This window comes from Glycine soja, chromosome 3, assembly GCF_004193775.1.
Source record: "Glycine soja cultivar W05 chromosome 3, ASM419377v2, whole genome shotgun sequence".
Taxonomy (NCBI): Eukaryota; Viridiplantae; Streptophyta; class Magnoliopsida; order Fabales; family Fabaceae; genus Glycine; species Glycine soja.
This window is the reverse complement of record NC_041004.1, coordinates 43,428,858-43,447,418: the sequence shown is the minus strand read 5'-3', so window position 1 is coordinate 43,447,418 and position 18,561 is coordinate 43,428,858. Positions and strand designations below refer to the sequence as shown.

The following is an 18,561-nucleotide window of genomic DNA, read 5'->3' as shown; positions in this document are numbered from 1 at the left end:
GTTGGGATTAGGAGGGCTCTGGCTTGAAGGAATTGTGGGCAGTGAGGAATATGATGGGGAATGAGAAACTCCACCTGCACCTGGGGTAGGAAAAAGTGGCTCAATATCTGGTGATTGAGTAGGAGAAACTAGAGGGGCACTTGCTGGTGCTGCTGTGATGGAAGTAACTTGCATACTTTGTTGAGAACTAGAAGCCAAGGCCAATGAACAACTACATGCCAACATGGCCATCAACATTGCCAAGAATGACCAAAAGGAAGCCATAAATGATCGCAGAATAAATATATTGCCTTAATGCCTTATGATGAACGATACATATATGCTGATGAGAAAGAGAAAAAGAGAGTAAATTTATTTTTTTGTTTAATATGATATTGGTGCGAAGTAGTCCTTATTAAAAGTGGTGATTAATTTTTGTTGAAGATCGTGACCGCACATAAAGTGAATATTTTTCTTTCAATTTATTACATATCAAGACTTGATCAAAATATGAATTCTGAATCATTTGATTAAGAAACACAAATTACTACCACTTGTATCAAATCATTGGTGGAAAAGAGAGTAAGCTGTTGTGAGAGAAGGTGTGAAAGTGCATGATTGATGCCTAAAACAACATAAAAAAATAACGTTTCTTGATGAGAAGATAAGTACATCTGATTTCTATTTATTTTGTACATTAATTATTGCAAACATATAGCATCATTCAAATAAAAAGGGTATACAAGAAATGGTGGTGGCCTTCCAATTGTCCGTCACAATTGATGATTGGGACCTACTGGTTACTTTATGGATTGAATGAATCCTAAGTGACCATGGCATATAAATGGACATCAAAAAGAGGGATAAAAAGTAAATCCAGAGGGATTGAGAGGGAAAACAAACAATTGACTTCGGAAATTCTAACTTCTAAGCCGTGAACTTCAATTAACCTTATTTGTTAGCCTTAATAGCACTTTTGGTTTAAATATTATGTAATTTAACTTTATTTTTATTTTTATTCTTATAATTTTTTTTTTCGTTTTAGTTTTATAAAATATGTTTGTTTTATTTTTTATTCTAAAAATATTTTAGATAACATTTTGAAAAAAATAACAAAAAATAAAAATAACATATTTTATAAGAACTAAAGTAAAAAAAAAATTACAAAAAAATAGAAGAAAAAAAAACACTAAAGTAGGCGAAAAAATATTTAAACTAAATAAGAGAGAAAAGATAAAACGGTTGTCTAAATAGAACAATTTGTATTTTCTATTATTATTTGCCGCTAATTTAGGAATTAGGATCCTCCGAAACAAACAAAACAAAAGTACAGACATGTTTTCCACCGCGTGGAAATCCTTCAACCACGAAAAACAGAATGGGGAAACCTTAGCGCCAGAAGAATCATCATGCTCTCTCTGTCATCGATAACAACCTTCATTCTTCACCCTCGTCACTCGTCATTTCTGCTTACCACGCCTCCCCTTCAAAACTTGACAAATTTGATTTGAAGCTGGGGAAGGAGCATCGGGTTTAGATTAACGCAATGCTGCAACAAGAGCCAAATCTCATTCAGCATTCCATACGTACAGAAGATCTGGTGAGGTTGAGGAGTACGCTGGATGGTACCTGGTCCTGGCCAGTGGCGAAACGGCGGAACCTCGTGTGCCTCAGATTGAAGGGTTGGAGAGTTTCAATGGAAAAGTGATTCACTCAACCGGTTACAACAACGGCAAGGAGTTTAAGGATAAACTTGTTCTTGTTGTTGGATCTGGGAATTCCGGCATGGAGATTGCGCTCGACTTGTCCAATTTTGGTGCCAAACCTTCCATCATTGTTCGCAGCCCGATAGGTACTTTGATTTCTTTTTAGGCTTCATAATAAGATTATTATGATCGATGTTTATGTGTGCATGTATGTTCATTTTCTTTCGAGGGATATGATGTATTATGCGTCTCTTATGCTGAGTTACTTGTCGCTGTATGGAGATCTGAGTGAGTGACCTTTCACCATGAAGATGAAACCATCGACGTGGGAACTGTCAAGAAAATCAAATCTCGAGAGATACAGGTACTACCATTTCTGGTGTCAACAATTCATTTTAACCTAAATCAACACATAACAGAGCTGCAAAACTGTAACATTCAAGGCTATCGACTCATTGACTGACAGAACATGTAGTATATGGTTATCCTCCAAAAGAAAGAGAAAAAAAAAATGTTGCAAAATTGTTAAGTAGTCTTCAATTATTATAATTTCTGCTATATGGACATTAGTTAAGGCCATAAATATATGAGAATTCAAGACAACTTAAAATTTCAGCCCCTGAAAAATATCTTTACGTTCTTATTGAGAATAGACTATTAAAAAGAAATTTACACAACTTGGTAATTACATTTATATACCTTTATACAAATAGTTACTAAAAATTATATTTATTTAAATATATTTTTCATAAATAAGTATAAATTGTTTGATAATTTTATAAATACATAATATAAGAAATAAAAATATAAACATGAATAGTATGATAAATTTATGTGTGTGCATTTAGTTTAGATCGGATTAAATCGATATTTTTAAAATTAAATTTAAAAGTTAATCCAATAAAAAGTTTGTTTCATTTTGTCCAATTTTCAATCTATTTAGTTTTTTATTTTTATTTTTCGAATTTAATTGGAAACACTCCCAAAACGAAGTGACGGACTCCATAAATGTTACTTCCTCTTTTGCTCATTCATGTGGACCGTTAGGTTTAAAAGTGGAGAGGTTAAATAAAGGAAACAAAATCTCAATGGAAGAAAAAGCAAATATTGATAGATAAGACGTATGAGCTGGGTTCATTAATTCTATATATATGTTATGTAGGTGTTGCCAGCGGAAATAGATCGAAAAGTATCAGAGGTGATGAAGTTTTGTTCCGAGATGGCAAATCACGCCCATTCGACTCAATTGTTTTCTGCACACGCTTCAAGAGATCAACTCAAAAGTGGCTTCAGGTATGTATCATATTGATATGGCATATGTGACAATATTGGGCACCCTTTAATAATAATGAATGCACTATTATATTCCATCTAAATTAAATTAGTTCATAGACAACTATATATCATGCAAGAAAGTTGGTGATGTAAGATTGGTTCACTTGGTTGAATGATTCAAAAAGAAAATAAAGGAGGTAAAAATTGTGGATTTGATTCCTGCTACTAATAAAAGATTAATAAATTAATAAATAATATTTATCTATAAAAAAATCATACAAAAAAGTTTAGAATGACATCATAATATTAATTAATTTGTTCTGCACAGGGGGTGATGATCTTCTAAATATAATGAGAATGGCTTTCCAAAGTCCAGTTTCCCAAATCATTGGAAAGGTCGAAACGGTTTGAATTGTGTTGGGCTGTCGAGAAGGGGTTTCTTTGGGGCTAACATGGATGCCGAATTAAGTAGCAAATGATATTGCGTGGTTAATTCCTCAAGAAGAAAGAGAAGGAATTTGAGTCATGTAATTGTATATCTATTATGTGCGGGTAGATTATAAATTTGGTTGCAGAAACAGTACATGACACATTTTTCTTTCTTTTGGGGGTATGAATCAGGTATGTTGTTCAAAATGCAAGGAGGCAATATAATTGGCTGTACATGAGGAATGGCCTCAACCCAACAATAGTAAGGTAATGAAATGCTAGCTTTGCTAGACAAACGTACGTCTGACAAATTTCCTTGTCTTCGAGTAAATAACTAAATATTAGACTGCGAGAATTTTGACACGATGAGTACAAGACACAATCCTGCAGGAATATTCCATGGAACTACGCGAGCTAGCTCCTGGGTAAACGGTACCTACTGCATATATAAGGTATTCTGATCAAACTAAAACAAATCAAATCAAACTAATTAAGTCGTTTTAACATGAAACTTTTGAGTTATATATATTTTTCAAACTAAATTAAACTAACGAAAATTGATTATAATATATGGTTTATATATATAAATATATATTTTTTTCTAACGAGGAAGTATTTGAATTTTTTTATTTGATATTCAATTAATCTTTTTATCATTGGATGTCTTACTTTGGAATATAATAATACTTTGAGTTGTAATTTCATACTCAAATCACGAATCAAATTCCAAACTTTGATTAAGAGACTTAAGTGTTAAGCTATTTATACCAACAAATTTTGATTGGTTTATATATTTTGAGAAAATGATTTTTATGATTTGAAGCTAATGAAATATTACTCGAACCAATAATAAAAAATCTAATTTATATATATAAAAAAATTTAAGAGATAATAATTAAAGGATAAAAATTAACTAATTGTGAAATAATAGCTAAGGTATTTTTTATGAGAACAAGAGAAATAAATATAAATCATATAATTACACATGGATAATTAAAATTTAATATATTATAGTGATTAGTTTACTAATTATAACTAATAATATTTTGATACATGAAATCATACATTTAAAGGACATTAATCATTTTTGCCTAACTTATTCCTCACTTATTAATTAGATTACTAACTGACTAATAATACTTTCCTATGTGGTAAGATATCGAAATGTAGATGTATTTTATTGGTATAGATAATACTAATTAATTTTTTTAAGTCATCTTCAATTTTGCAATCTCGTACCTACACAACTTATAAATCCCTCTCTTTTTTGTGTGATTCATCGGGGTATTACATGTCCACCAGCTTCTGTCCGGTTCGTCCTCAAACCACAACGTACCGGAAGAGAGGTTTGCTTTAATACTACTAAATGTAACACCCTCCTACCCCAACATCCATACACTTGTAATATTTTCTAAATACGTTCATAGAAAAATTTAATTAAAAGGATGTATCGACTTTTTTTAAAAAAATACACTTATTTCGCGGTAAGAGTATTACATGCCAAATGTTTATTAACTTAAAGAAAACAAATCAATAAAAAATATAACTCCATGTTAAACAAATATTGTCGCTCCAAAGTCCACACAAATCATATTAAATAAAATATGGTGAAAAACTACTTATTAACTTAATCCTTAGATAAATGAATAAAACTTATTTCTCAATGTTACATTATTTTAGAGCATCCATAATCCTAAAATTAATAGTAATATAAAGTGGAGACCTAAACCTCTCATGTATCATCACAAGGGTGACATTCAGTCTAAACACAAACAAGATAAACATATGGTGAACAAGATATATCTCACAATAAATTTAAAATATTAAGGAATTAAGTTATAAAGATATAATATACATTTATAAATAGTTTTGTTCCACAACACAAGCATGCCTCATCCAAATAAAACATTTCATGCACAAATTCACACACAAAATGCGATACAAATTAGACCTGCAGACTTTGCATGTGGTACTATTTTGGAAAACACTATGAATGTAGTCCGAGAGTCCATGTACTCGATGAATTACCACACAATGGACGACTCCACACTATCACTCTCACCGAGATGACATCGCCATCAATGCATTAAGGTGTTCTGGCCTTACAAGGATACTCCAACACATGTGATCAACATGAGGTTAACGAAGATTCCAAACCATTGCACTCTCAGGGTCAGAGTCATATGTCAACTCATTCATGACCTCCCCGATTAGGTTCATAAACCTTATTCACTTCAAAACATATATGAACAACATAATGCAGAACTTGATTTATTTGTTGTCCCTTTCCAAGTTGTTCATGTGTTGCCCCTTCGAAAACAATATTATTTTCATGATTTTTAAAATTGAATCACAATTAAATATTAATACAATTGTTATACGGCGTCGTTTTGAATGGACAGTACATGGACAACTTGAAAAGGAACAATAGAGAAGTCAAATCCCATAATGCATGGTTTAGACACAATATGCATGTGGTTTATTTTCAAGTTTCCTTGGAGATTCCTATCCCATGGGGATAGGTTCTCCTAACATTATTCGCAACACATATGCATACCATGACAATACTTTCACATATACTCATGGACATCATGCATTCAGTCACAATATCAAATCATGGGCACATTCACTCATTTACACAATAATATCATCACAAGTGAAGTTTCATCGTGTGAAGTGTCATAATGTGAGAGTCGCCGAGAAGTTGAAAATCAGAGATGTTAGAAATGGTATCGGAGCAAATCTCTCCCCTAGTATGGTGTGGTTCGAGGACGAACGGGGTGAATGTTGGTGGACATGTAACACCTTGATGAATCACACCAAAAAGAAAGAGATACATAGGTTGTGCAAGTATGAGACTGTACAAATGATGATGACTTAAAGGAATTAATTGATATTACCTATACCAACAATATGCATTTATTTTTTGGTACTACCTTTTGGGAAGTTTCCCCCTGAGTGAGGATAAAACGTGCTAAAAAGTCTTCTGTTGATTTGTGGGGTTAGTCATTGATCCTGAAAGTAGGCAAAAAGAGTTCTGACTGGTGGAGAGTTCTAGCCAACAAGGATGCCGAGGGAAGTATCATCGTGTGAAGTGTCGTAGTGTGAGTGTCACCAAGAAATTGAAAATCAGGGATGTTTTACAGATATTGGTCTCAACACCATTGCTAATGGCCCTTACCAAGTGGCTATATTTTTTTTTTTCCAGAAAATGCTCTTTTCTCAAAAACATGTTTCAGATGTATAATCACGTACAAAATCCACAATAGAAACCTTATGTTCTATTGTAGTAGAGAGGTTGCAAACAAAATCTACAATAGAAGTTTATGTTATAGATTTTGTATGCGGAAACACATTTTTGTTGTTGATTTTGTATGCACCCCTTGTACTACAACAAAAATATGTTTTCATTGTTGATTTTGTATGCACTAAAACAAAATTGTATTTTTGTTATTATATAGGAAGTTCATGCAAAATGTAAACTAGAAACACATTTTTGCGTAAAAAATCAATAACGAAAACGTGTTTCTGCATACAAAATTTACAATGAAAATAAGTTTTGGTCATAAATTTTATATACATCCCTTGTACTATACAATGGAATCATCATTCTCTCCCATCTTAATACAAAGGAGGAGAAGAGAAAGCGGTGGTGGGGTTTGAACCGAGGGATAAAAAAGTCTTTTCTGTGGGTTTTTAAAATTGATAAGGACCAATAACAAAGGTTGTAGGAGCCAATAACAACTCCCTAAATTGATATCAAAGATTAACAAGTTTGTGGACTTCGTTGACGTACAACGTGAATTCGTTTAACGCCATTCTTTAATTTGCATTGATTAATTGACTTCCTCAGCTACCTTAAACAGGAACCCAACAACCTATTCAAGCAAAAAATGAAGGAGTAGGAAAATATAGCTCGATGATTTCGTCAAATGTATTATTACATCTGGATCTGATTTGATTATAAGATTATTTTAAGTACTGCAGAAAAGTTAAGAATTTTCTTAATTTATATTATTTAAGAATTAGTTTAAATACTATTTATTCAATGAGCAATATGCATTTCACTTTATTTTTCTTTTAACCTTTGTTTCTTTTCCTTTTCTTTATTTGTAGCATATATACATGTAGAATTACAACTTGTGGTTTTTTTAGAAGGATTAATTTCAATTCCAAATCACAAAAACACGCGCTTGTGGTTAAAGTGCAAAAAAAATTAATGTTTTGAACAACAAGCCTTTCAGTTTGTCATGATTTGTATTTATCAAAGGGGGAGACAGCTTTACATTGACTCAATTAATGTACATAGGTTGGACAATTTCGGGTGCTTCAAAATTCCAGCATGCGTGCCAGTCCTAAGGGACTGACCAAATTAACACCAAGATAGAAACCTTCACACGCAAGCAGCATTGAGATTGTTTCACTTTCATTTGTAGCTTTTGAGTTGCTTGTAAAGGGGCCTGCAAGGAGAATCAGGTTCCTTTTAGTTAGCATGCTCAGTAGGAGACACTTGCTTCCATGGTAACTTTTTTAGGTATCAAGATTCAAGAGTAGTGTCCCGGCAATTCAAGAACAAGATTTCAACCAGTGAAAAGAAAAGACTTCTAACTAACTAAAAACCCCTTCCAAGCTAACACTAATAATTTTGGATTTGCTTAACTAATGTTCTTATGACATTGATAAAGATTTAAGAAACTAGAAAGAGATCATATTTTTTTTGTAAAGATGACAAAAGAACGTTTAAAAAAATCATAAATAACATAATTTTGTGTGTTTTTTATAATTTTTTTTATCATTTTAGTTCCTTAATTAATCCCAAAAATAAGGTTAGCATTTGCCAATAATTATTCATGTGATGGGGACATGGAGCATATAGTTTATGGCACGTAAATATTCACACACCATGTGTCTACGCATTGTTTGTGACCATCCACGTCCGTCAAATACAAAATTTTCCACTTCGGTTGGTAGATCAATTGAATGGATTTAAATGTGTGAACTAACAGAAAACAAAGAGGCAATCAAATAAATGATCAACTATTGTTTTTCTTGATTGCTATCATGCATGGAAAAAGGAAACTACTCTTGCTTCCTCGATGTAAATTACCAGCATTTCTTCTCTTTTCTAGATAACTTCATCTAGTATTTTCATTGTGATTTGTTTTCGTTCTATCTCTAGCTCTGCTCCTTTTTTTTTAAGTAAATAAAAGTAAGTTAATTAGTGACAGAGGGATTGAGATGGTTTTCTCGAAGTCCTAAATTCAATCTTCATATTGTTGTCTTAATACATACACACACACACAAAAGAAAAAGAGTAAACAACCAAGTCAGTATACTATTATAGTAACCATTTGTATTTTTTGCATTAAAGTAGCAATTAAATTTACTTTGTATTAATTTGCGTTTGCAATTTTGTTGAGTTTATTGGTTATGTTGACGATTTGTCCTAAAAACCGCAATTATCGGTTACCATCGTCGATCTTATGAATATCTAATAGGACTAATAATAGATCGAGAAATGCTAATTGTACGCTAAATTTTGTATAATATTTTATAATAACATATATGTAAATAACATAAATAATGTGATAGAAAAATGAAGAAAATATAATAAAATAAAAACTTTCATAAAAGTCATTATATAAATAATATAACTATTTTTTTTGTCGTCAAATAATATAGTTCTATTATATCACTGTCACTATCAGATACAATTTCCAAATTTCTACTGTTCAAATTGGGCCTTACTTTCAATTGTTTGCTTACTTTATCTCACTTTCAAGTTTCAACTCGAGAAAGCTACGTGAGAATTAAAGCACAAAACTTTTGAATTGTAAACCATATATGCATAGCAAAACCTCAAATGACATAAACTGTCCTAAAAATTCAAAGGCACAACTTACGTTTCCCAAAAGCAAACGTGTCTATCATTTATTTCTTTACTTCAAAGATAACTTGATTAAGGATGAACATGCTCAATATGGACAACTCTTCTAAATTCTAATCCTTGATGTTCAATAACGTGCATATCGTTTCTCTATGCCAAAGATTTTATCGATTATATATATGTATTAGCTAGAAGAAATACGAATTTCTCAATTACATAGAAAAACGCATTTCTCATTAACATGACCATTAAAATCACGAGGAGAAATTAAGAAATCAAATTTGATTATTTTTTTAAAAAAATGAAAAACTATAAGGAATCCAACAAGGAAAAAAAAAAGGAACGATAGCAAGGATATATAGAATTCCTTTAATTAAACAATGATAGACCAGATGATTATGATGCTTTATAAGGTAAGGGGGTTTTAGATCTTTAGCTTAACTAAAAAAATAACTTTAATAATAAAGTCCAAATTATTTTACATTTATTTTAGTTTATAGAACAGATAAAGAGAGGAGAGAGAGAATAAGTTGATTTTTTAAAGTTATTTCACCTTTTCTTTTATAAAAAATAGTCTTTTTTTCCTTTTCTTTTATGAGAATTAAGATGGTTAATCTATTAAGATTTTTTGGAAAAATCATTTGGCCCAAATTTTTCTTTTAAAACCTCCTTAAAGAATTCCAATTTCCATTATGGGAAATGTTTTTACCATGTACACATTTAAAGTTGATAAGATAACAAGGGAGATTGGCTGAATTGGTTAATCACAATATATGAATATTATAAACCTCATGATACCGTTTTTAATTTATATGGATAAAAAAAAGTTAGAATCGACGTATCAAATATAAATTGGGTATATTAAATTATTATCTATATTAACCTTATTATTTTTTATTAAATAAATATTTTATTTACTGATATATTAATAAAGTGTCTTTCGTGATTTGTTGCATTCAGGTTTGAAAAGCCAGAAAAATGATATTTTTATTAATTTATTATAAATAATTTTTATTTTTTTTGTTTTCCTGGCCACAGGTCTCATACTTTGGAAGCCATTTTGTTTAAAGTAATCATATATGAACATCCATATATATCATAAGCACTTATTTGACATTTTTTCTCCTTCCTATCTCTCATTTTCTATCAAATTATATCATTTATCATATTTATCTTTCAAGATTTCTAATAATAAAAGGGTGTTCAAAGATCTTTATTCTTTTGTTTAAGATAATGTAAATACATTTATCAAAAAATTAGAACTTTAGTTCACTGTGGAAGACCAACCCTTTCTCTAAACTCAACCTCTTTGGTGTTGTAATTTTATTTTTAAAATAATATGTGATGATGCATAATGCATAAGAGATGGGTTCTAATGATGTATTTAAAGTGGATTATTGACTAAAATTTAATTTTGACGAATGTTTATTAAGATATATTGACTTTTGAGTTCACCAGGTTCGAGATCTTTTAGTGACTACGAATTCTCTAGTAAGGTTGAGAATATGGATGATAAGTTTACTCAGATTCTATGCATACTAAAATCAATATCTACACTGGGTAGGATAAATAATCATTTAATATGAATGAATTTGAGGCTGAATTAAAATTTACTTGCAAAATTTAAGAAGAAGATTAAAGTAGTTATATTGTAAAATAAGTAATTTTATGATACATAACTCTCAATATATAAATGAAATCCCTAATCTATTTATTTTGGAATATATTAATTTTACACCTAATATACTTATGCATAAAAAATATTAGTTATATATGTAGATGAATTTTCGGTATTAATAAGTTGTACTAGTATTTTATTTTTCTTGGTCCCCCTAGCTTGAGGCAGAAGAAGTAGTATATAATACTAATAGTAATACCTTGTGATCACTTGGCTTGGCTTTGGCTTAATTTGTTTCCTAAGAAGAAGAAGAAGAAGAAGAATGGAAGAGAAGCAGAGAGTGATAATAGTGGGAGCAGGGCCTTCGGGGATATCGGCGGCAGCATGCTTCACGAAACAGTCGATTCCGTACATAATCCTGGAGAGGGAAGACTGTTCCGCTTCCCTGTGGAAGAAATATTCATACGAGCGCCTCCACCTCCACCTCAGGAAACAGTACTGCCAGCTTCCCCACAAACCCTTCCCAGCATCTTTTCCTCCCTACGTTCCCAAGAAGCAGTTCTTGCAGTACCTGGACGACTACGTCTCCCACTTCGGAATCACGCCGCTGTACCGAAGAACCGTGGAGCTGGCCGAGTACGACCAGGGCTGCCACAACTGGAGGGTCATGGCCCTCAACGGGGACTCCGGTCAGCTCGAGGAGTACCGTGGGAGGTTTCTGGTGGTGGCCACTGGTGAAACCACTGACCCTTTTGTGCCGGAGCTTCAAGGCCTCAGTGGCTTTCCTGGGAAGCTCATTCATTCCACTGGGTTTCGTTCTGGGAAGGATTTCAAAGATCAGCATGTTCTTGTTGTTGGATCGGGGAATTCTGGCATGGAAATCGCATTGGACCTTGTCAACCATGGTGCCAAAACTTCCATTCTCGTTAGGAGCCCGGTAATTCATTCATACCCGCATCTCCTACTCCTTTACAGACTTAATTAATTGCATCCCTCATGAGCTTCTTTATTTGCAGTTCTGGGTTCTCTGTTTTCTTAATTTCTCCAAGTTCATTCTTTAATTTGTTTTTAACAAATTTGATCTCATTATTTAAAATATATATATATATATATATATATGCATTAATAATATACAATAATTTTATATTATTATTCAATTACAAATTAACTATGATAAATTTATTAAATTTTACTGTTATCTTAACAATTGTATTCATGATGATTTCTGATTAATTAATAACAAAAAAATAAAACTAAAAAAAAGGAAATTTTTTAAGCTAATAATGCATTAGCATTAAATTACTGATTTTTCTTATAAAAAAATTAAACTCCTGAGTGCAATTTTAGTTTCTGTTAACATTTGATAACATGGGTTCTGTCATATATATATATATATATATATGTGTGTGTGTGTGTGGGAAGGCTGATGTGGTACTTGCTCTAATGTATTATCGTGTCGACACATTTATCATATTAGTATTTTTTTTATTGAATATTGAATGTTAAGTCAATAGGTAAATTAAAATGTATAATTAAAATAGTGGGATCAAATTTAAACAGAAGAAGTAAAGGAACTAAATTTGTGAAATTGAGAAAGCAATAAAATTAGAAGTGCAATTAAGGTAAAGCCTAAAATAAGTAGAAAAAAATATTAAAAAGTCATAGAGTCATTTTCATGAGTTTAATATAAAGTGTTTTCAATAACTTCTTAGTTTGACTTTTTTGTTCTCTCGTATTGGTTATGAATTGATGTGGAAAAAAATAATTAAGCACATTTATAACGGTGATTATGGATTTGGTTAGATCTGTTGTTGACTTAAACGAGTTGTGGTTTGCTTGTTACGTGTTCTAATACAGTGCATATTGATGCAATAATGCAATGAACAGGTTCATTTTCTATCAAGGGAGATGGTGAGTTTGGGGTTGTTTCTGTTGAAATATTTGTCGTTGAGCACCGTGGACTCGCTGATGGTGATGCTTAGTACAATGATTTACGGGGATGTGACCAAATATGGGGTTGCAAGGCCCAATGAGGGTCCCTTTTATATGAAGGTCAAGTATGGAAAGTACCCAGTTATTGACGTTGGAACCTATAAAAAAATCAAGTCTGGAGAATTGAAGGTACGTTTAATTTAAAGATAACCTTTGGTAGGTGTAACATAGCTTTCACAAGTTCAAACCTCAATTAAAGCGAAAAATTGCCAAATACCTGCATGGTTTAGTACCTTTTTTTTCTTCATTTTTAAATCACTAGTATCAGTAATTTTCATATTGATAACAATTTTTTTTATTTATTAATAAAAAATTTACTATAGTTTTATTACTTAAAAAAATTATAATTCAAAACTAAACTGACATGAAAAATAAGTCACAGAAAGATATGCAGAACAAGAAAGAACTTTTATATCCTCACTCATTTTACGTAAAAGTCAGGCTCAAAAGAGAGAAAACAGATAAAATAGACAATGGACTATAAATGAGAGAGATAATTAAAACAGATAAAATAAACAGTGGACTGAACTTTTATGATGTATTAGTTTACTATTTTATTTTAATGATTAAAACCATGAATTATTTATTTGTTGCTTTAATTTTTATTTTTTTGATAGTTTCCGACTGAAATATGAGAGAGACCATTAATAGAAAAATTATAATTTAGTTTAATATAACAATATTTTTAAAATTAAAATATTTAATAATATTTTAACATTTCACTTTCTTTTCTGTCCTTGAATGCACATCAAATACATTTTTATACACTTTAGTAAGGTGAACTATTTCATTTTCGTGCTAGCTAGAATAAAACAATAACTCGCTTAAGATTCATATCAAGAATAAAGATAGCTTCACACATGGTGTTCACCTACTTTATCCCGGCAAAGTGCAAGAACTAGGTGCACCGTAATGCTTTTGTGACGTGACGAAGTGGCATTCTATTGTGTGTTACGTATAGGTTTTGCCAGCAGAAATAGAAAGCGTAAGAGGCAAGGATGTCCTATTCAAGAATGGTGAGTCGCACCCATTTGACTCCATTGTTTTCTGCACCGGCTTCAAGAGATCAACCAACAAGTGGCTTAAGGTTTGCAATTCAATCCAATACCACCTAACTTCTATTCATGTGAACATGCATTATTTATTATTGAGAAAAATAATGTAAAATAAAATTATTGATTTCTTTAAAATTCACACTAATTATAGTTTCTAATTGATTCACAATGTAAGATTTCTATGTATAATCATTAAACTCTTATTTATATGCATGAGACATATCAATTTGTTTTAAAATTATAAATTTTGGTTACTTTAATTATAAAAACATTCAATTTCAATAAAAATGTTAAATTAAAAAAAAAAAGTTATAATGCATATATGCTATGCTTGACACCTGTTATGATATGATCCAGTCTTATATTCATGTGTCATTGGTCATTGTTAATTAATGAGATAATAACTAATTAAGAAGTAAATAATTAGTTATAATAAAAGTAATTAACAATGAATGAATTGTATATGTTTGTGGCAGGGGGATGATTACCTTCTGAATGATGAGGGTCTTCCGAAGCCGAGTTACCCGATCCATTGGAAGGGAAATAATGGTTTGTACTGCGTTGGGCTATCAAGGAGAGGCTTCTATGGCGCTGCCGCAGATGCTGAAAATATAGCAAATGATGTAAGCTCCTTCACGCAGCATCCATGTCCCTGAGAAGTGAGAACAAACTACAAGACCAACGACAGTTTTGCTGCAGCAAGTTTTTGAAACATAATTATTACGACATATCATGGCTTCGCAGATTGCCCTGCTAGCTGCCATTGCTGCTAGCTAGAGGGACAACAATATAATCTCCAAATAATACTATGAGCTCTGTATATTAAGAGTCTCTAACAATTAATTATTTATAAATGTCAATACTTGTTGTAATTTTTTAATGAAGAAGGATTCACTTACTACTAAAGTTACCCCTCATTATTATTATTTATTTATTTAAAATTCAATGATCGTAACAATTAATTAATATTAATCATTAAATCTTAAAAAAATGAATTGTGAGATAAGGAGCAACTCTAGTGGATGTCTCTTTCTTCTTTATTGCCTCGATCATTTGCTTTTTTAAATTGGAGTGTTTTTCAATTGTTACTAGTACTACTTCCGTTTTATATAAACATTCCTCCTGTCTTATAAAAGAAGTGTTAAATAAAAAGTAAGACTTTTAATATCTTAAAAATAAAATAAAAAAGTTAAAAATTTAAAACTCATTTAGTACCTATCACATAAATTTTTTATATAAACCTTCCTCCTATCTTATAAAAAAAGTGTTAAATTTACTATCTTCAAAGTTAAAAATTAAAATAAGTTTTTAAAATTTAAAACGCATTAAGGTACCTATCATATGGGGAAAAAAAACAGGAATAATAAGATTTAGGATTATTCTCAAAAGATGTCTCATAAAAAAATGGGATTAATAGAAGTATACTAAGGTTGTCTTTGCAACGAAACAAATAAGGAGACGAGAGATAAGCAATTAATATCTATTTGTGACTTGATGGGATAAAAAAGAGAGAAATGGAAAATTATAGATGGTAATAGGATAAATGTATTATCTGGGTGTAAAAAAAATAGGACTCTAAGAAACATAAGGCAAAGACATGACTCATTAAAATTTAATTCTTCAATCTTTTAATTATTATACAATTAAGTCATGTGCACACTCATATATTTGCCCTTCTTTACTGCACAAAACCAATTTACATTGGGCCAGTCTGACCCATCAACTGTTTAACTTTACGCAATTGCTTCTTATACCTAACAAATTATTTTGAATTCCGAAAGTACCCCTACTAGTAAGCTTACGAATTCATAATTATTTTACGGATAGCACAACACTTAACCAACTGACCATGAGGTCAATTATGTTATAAAATAATTAATATCTTTATATATAACTAAAATTTCTAATGTATATTTAATACACATAAATTTATATAATAAATTTTGTGATAATTAATTTTGATTTAATAATTAATTTACTTACATATATAAATTTTTATAAAACATGATATTTTTATATAAAAATATATATTATTAAATCAAAATTAATTATAAGAAAAAAAAATGAAATTGTGTTCCAATCTTCTCATGTATAAAATTGCTACGGAGTCCAGGTTAATGATACCGTCTAACAGCATCCTATATACTATTGACAACAATAAAAATGATGATGATATATATTAACGTTAGTCACATGGATGAAAAGTGCGTTTGATATACATAAACATCCATCACTAATCAGGATTGCGTCGTGTTTGTGAGACCTGAGAACCAAATCAAAGTGATCAGAAATGGTGGAGCAGCGAAAGGAAAGTTTTAGGAACACTTCATCTAGGTAGGACTTCTTTAACATAACTATGTCAAACCAATTTGACTGGAGGGAAAAGTGTAGAAGAATCTCTTTTTTTATATCATAAATATCTTCTCCTCGAGTTAGAATGACTCGAATGGGACTCAAGTTAGTTAAGACTAATTTTTTTATAAGAATTAGCTAATACTATTATTAATGGTGAAATTATACTTTCAAGTGTTTAAATAACTAACTCTCCATTAGTTAATTCATTTAGTAGTAAAGAAAACATTTAATTTTTCAGATTATTTCTCAAGCATAACCCGTATTATTTATTTTATTTTTTAATGGAAATACTTTTAATTTTTTTAAGAGAGTATGAAATGTATTCTTAAATTTATTTTGATTATGAATCTTATATTAAAATACGTGTTTAATATATGGATTTGATTTTAATAATATATTAAATCGCCTTTATTTTTTGCCGCATGAGTTGGAATGTCATCAAGGATTTTATGTAAAACAAAATATTTTATGAACAACCATGAGAGAGAGAAAATTATAAGTATAATAGGATATATGGTGCCATAAAAAGATAAAGATAAAGAAAAAAAAATATATTAACAAAATATTTAAAATTAAAAGATATTCACGTATTACTACTCTCTCATGTGTAAATACATAGGGCGGTTAAAATTCACCTAAGATTTCTTACTGGTTCTCTTTGTCAACGCCTAAAACATTAATTTCTTAACCTAAATAACCCAATTCTAGTTTGGTCGCTCAGTTTCCATTTTGGATATCGTACAAGAAACCTTGATGCGCATTCTTTCATTTTATTGAGACTTGTTAAATTAATACCGTATCAGCATTTTATTTAATATTCAATGGAGCCACTCAAACTCAAAGTACTTATCCTCAGTTTGTAAAAAAAATTTGAAAGAAATACACTATTCTATATTCTCTTTTTAATAGACTTTTGTTATTAAGTATTAACTTTTTTGTATGTGTTTCATTACCAATTAAAATTATGCGAAGAAAATCAACAGATTAAAGTCTAAGAGAAGGGATTAGTCTTCCATAATTTATTGAATCAAAGTTTGAATTTCTATTGAAAGATACATACTTAATGTTTAGTCGTATCTCCAATAGGAATACATTCAAAGGAAGAAACTTATGGAAGAAAAAAAAAACTATACAAAGAAATATTATATGTGACCAATAAAAAAAATTGTTTGGTTGGCCGGTGGAAAGTTCCAAATTCAGCTTGAAGAGTAAATTCATTTTAATGACTTTTTTATTACATTCAAAAATACATTTGCACATAAAAAAAATTGCCTTAATCAGTTTATAAAAGTAAGAGTTGGGTTATTTTTACAAACTCAATTTGCAAACTTAAATCTAAAACAAGCTTAAATTTGTAAATTTTAATAAAAACATACACTCGCACTCTTTCTTAAAATTTCATTTTTCTTACCTCTGATAAACTCTTACCATTTCTATCAGTGTTGATTTTTATTGACCGCTACCACTCTATTTTTTTAGACAAAACTACTCCCTAGAAAAAAAATACATTTTTTCCCACAAATTTAAGAAAAATATAACTAATTTTTATTTTATTTAATGTTATTATCTCTAAAATATTTTTCATTTAATTGAAGTATTAATTTTAATGAATTTTTTTAATATTTAATATCAAGTTTCAATAAAAATAAATTAAAAATAATATTTTTAATTAAAATAAATATAATTATATTTGATTAACTAATTTTTGTAGTCAGTATGTTTTTTTTTTCTTTTTATATGTGAGACCTCATATATAATAACACTCAATACTTAGATCATATCAGTGTGGCTAAAGCTCTTTCTCTTTCTTTTATTCTTTTGAAATCTATGAGTTTGGTTTTTTCAAATTTCAAAAAAATACTCAAGCATTTCAATTGATACAATTAAAAATAATTAACATTAATATCTAATGAAATAAAATATTTTATTTAACATTAAAATAATATGATAACGCTCTTTGACTTATGTAAGATTTACAATTTTCACTCTCTCTCTTCCATAATTTTTTTTCATCTTTATTTGATCTGACATCATTTCAATCAATACAATTAAAAATAAATAACATTAATATTTAATATAATTTTAAAATATTTTTTATTTAACTTAAAAATTAAAAGATTATTAAAATAATATTGTAATGATACAGTAAAAAAATATTATAGTTTCCATTAAGATTTTCTCATCTTTATTTGACTAAGACATTTGTTTTAAATGTCATTGGTTAATTTTTTGCTCTTGACCACTACGACTCTGTACTGAAATTAG

At 29.9% G+C, this 18,561-nt stretch overlaps 1 protein-coding gene and 1 long non-coding RNA gene across 7 annotated transcripts; both read left to right on the top strand.

Annotated features, from left to right (window-relative positions):
- Window positions 1–1,306: 1,306 nt before the first annotated feature.
- On the top strand, window positions 1,307–8,031 carry LOC114407327. 6 transcript variants are annotated; one of them, XR_003665638.1, is made up of 5 exons: window positions 1,307–2,049; window positions 2,848–2,978; window positions 3,289–3,656; window positions 3,780–3,841; window positions 7,699–8,031. It is a non-coding gene; the product is annotated as an uncharacterized LOC114407327 (long non-coding RNA). The 6 variants fall into 6 exon arrangements; XR_003665640.1 differs by having other exon boundaries at window positions 3,766–3,841; window positions 7,699–7,713; XR_003665637.1 differs by lacking the exon at window positions 7,699–8,031 and adding an exon at window positions 6,396–7,345.
- Window positions 8,032–10,971: 2,940 nt separating this feature from the next.
- Window positions 10,972–14,847, top strand: LOC114407326 (probable indole-3-pyruvate monooxygenase YUCCA10). The gene is made up of 4 exons (XM_028370385.1): window positions 10,972–11,831; window positions 12,782–13,015; window positions 13,848–13,973; window positions 14,418–14,847. Exons 1-4 carry the CDS (start codon window positions 11,217–11,219, stop codon window positions 14,595–14,597), a joined length of 1,155 nt encoding a protein of 384 aa, XP_028226186.1. The 5' UTR covers window positions 10,972–11,216; the 3' UTR covers window positions 14,598–14,847.
- Window positions 14,848–18,561: the final 3,714 nt, after the last annotated feature.

Bases quoted from the DNA above. Each gene is read 5' to 3' on its own strand.
- LOC114407326 (XM_028370385.1), top strand. From the start codon at position 11,217: ATGGAAGAGAAGCAGAGAGTGATAATAGTGGGAGCAGGGCCTTCGGGG. The intron at 11,832-12,781 runs GTAATTCATTCA...TGCAATGAACAG, and splicing joins CCATTCTCGTTAGGAGCCCG to GTTCATTTTCTATCAAGGGA. The intron at 13,016-13,847 runs GTACGTTTAATT...TGTTACGTATAG, and splicing joins TCAAGTCTGGAGAATTGAAG to GTTTTGCCAGCAGAAATAGA.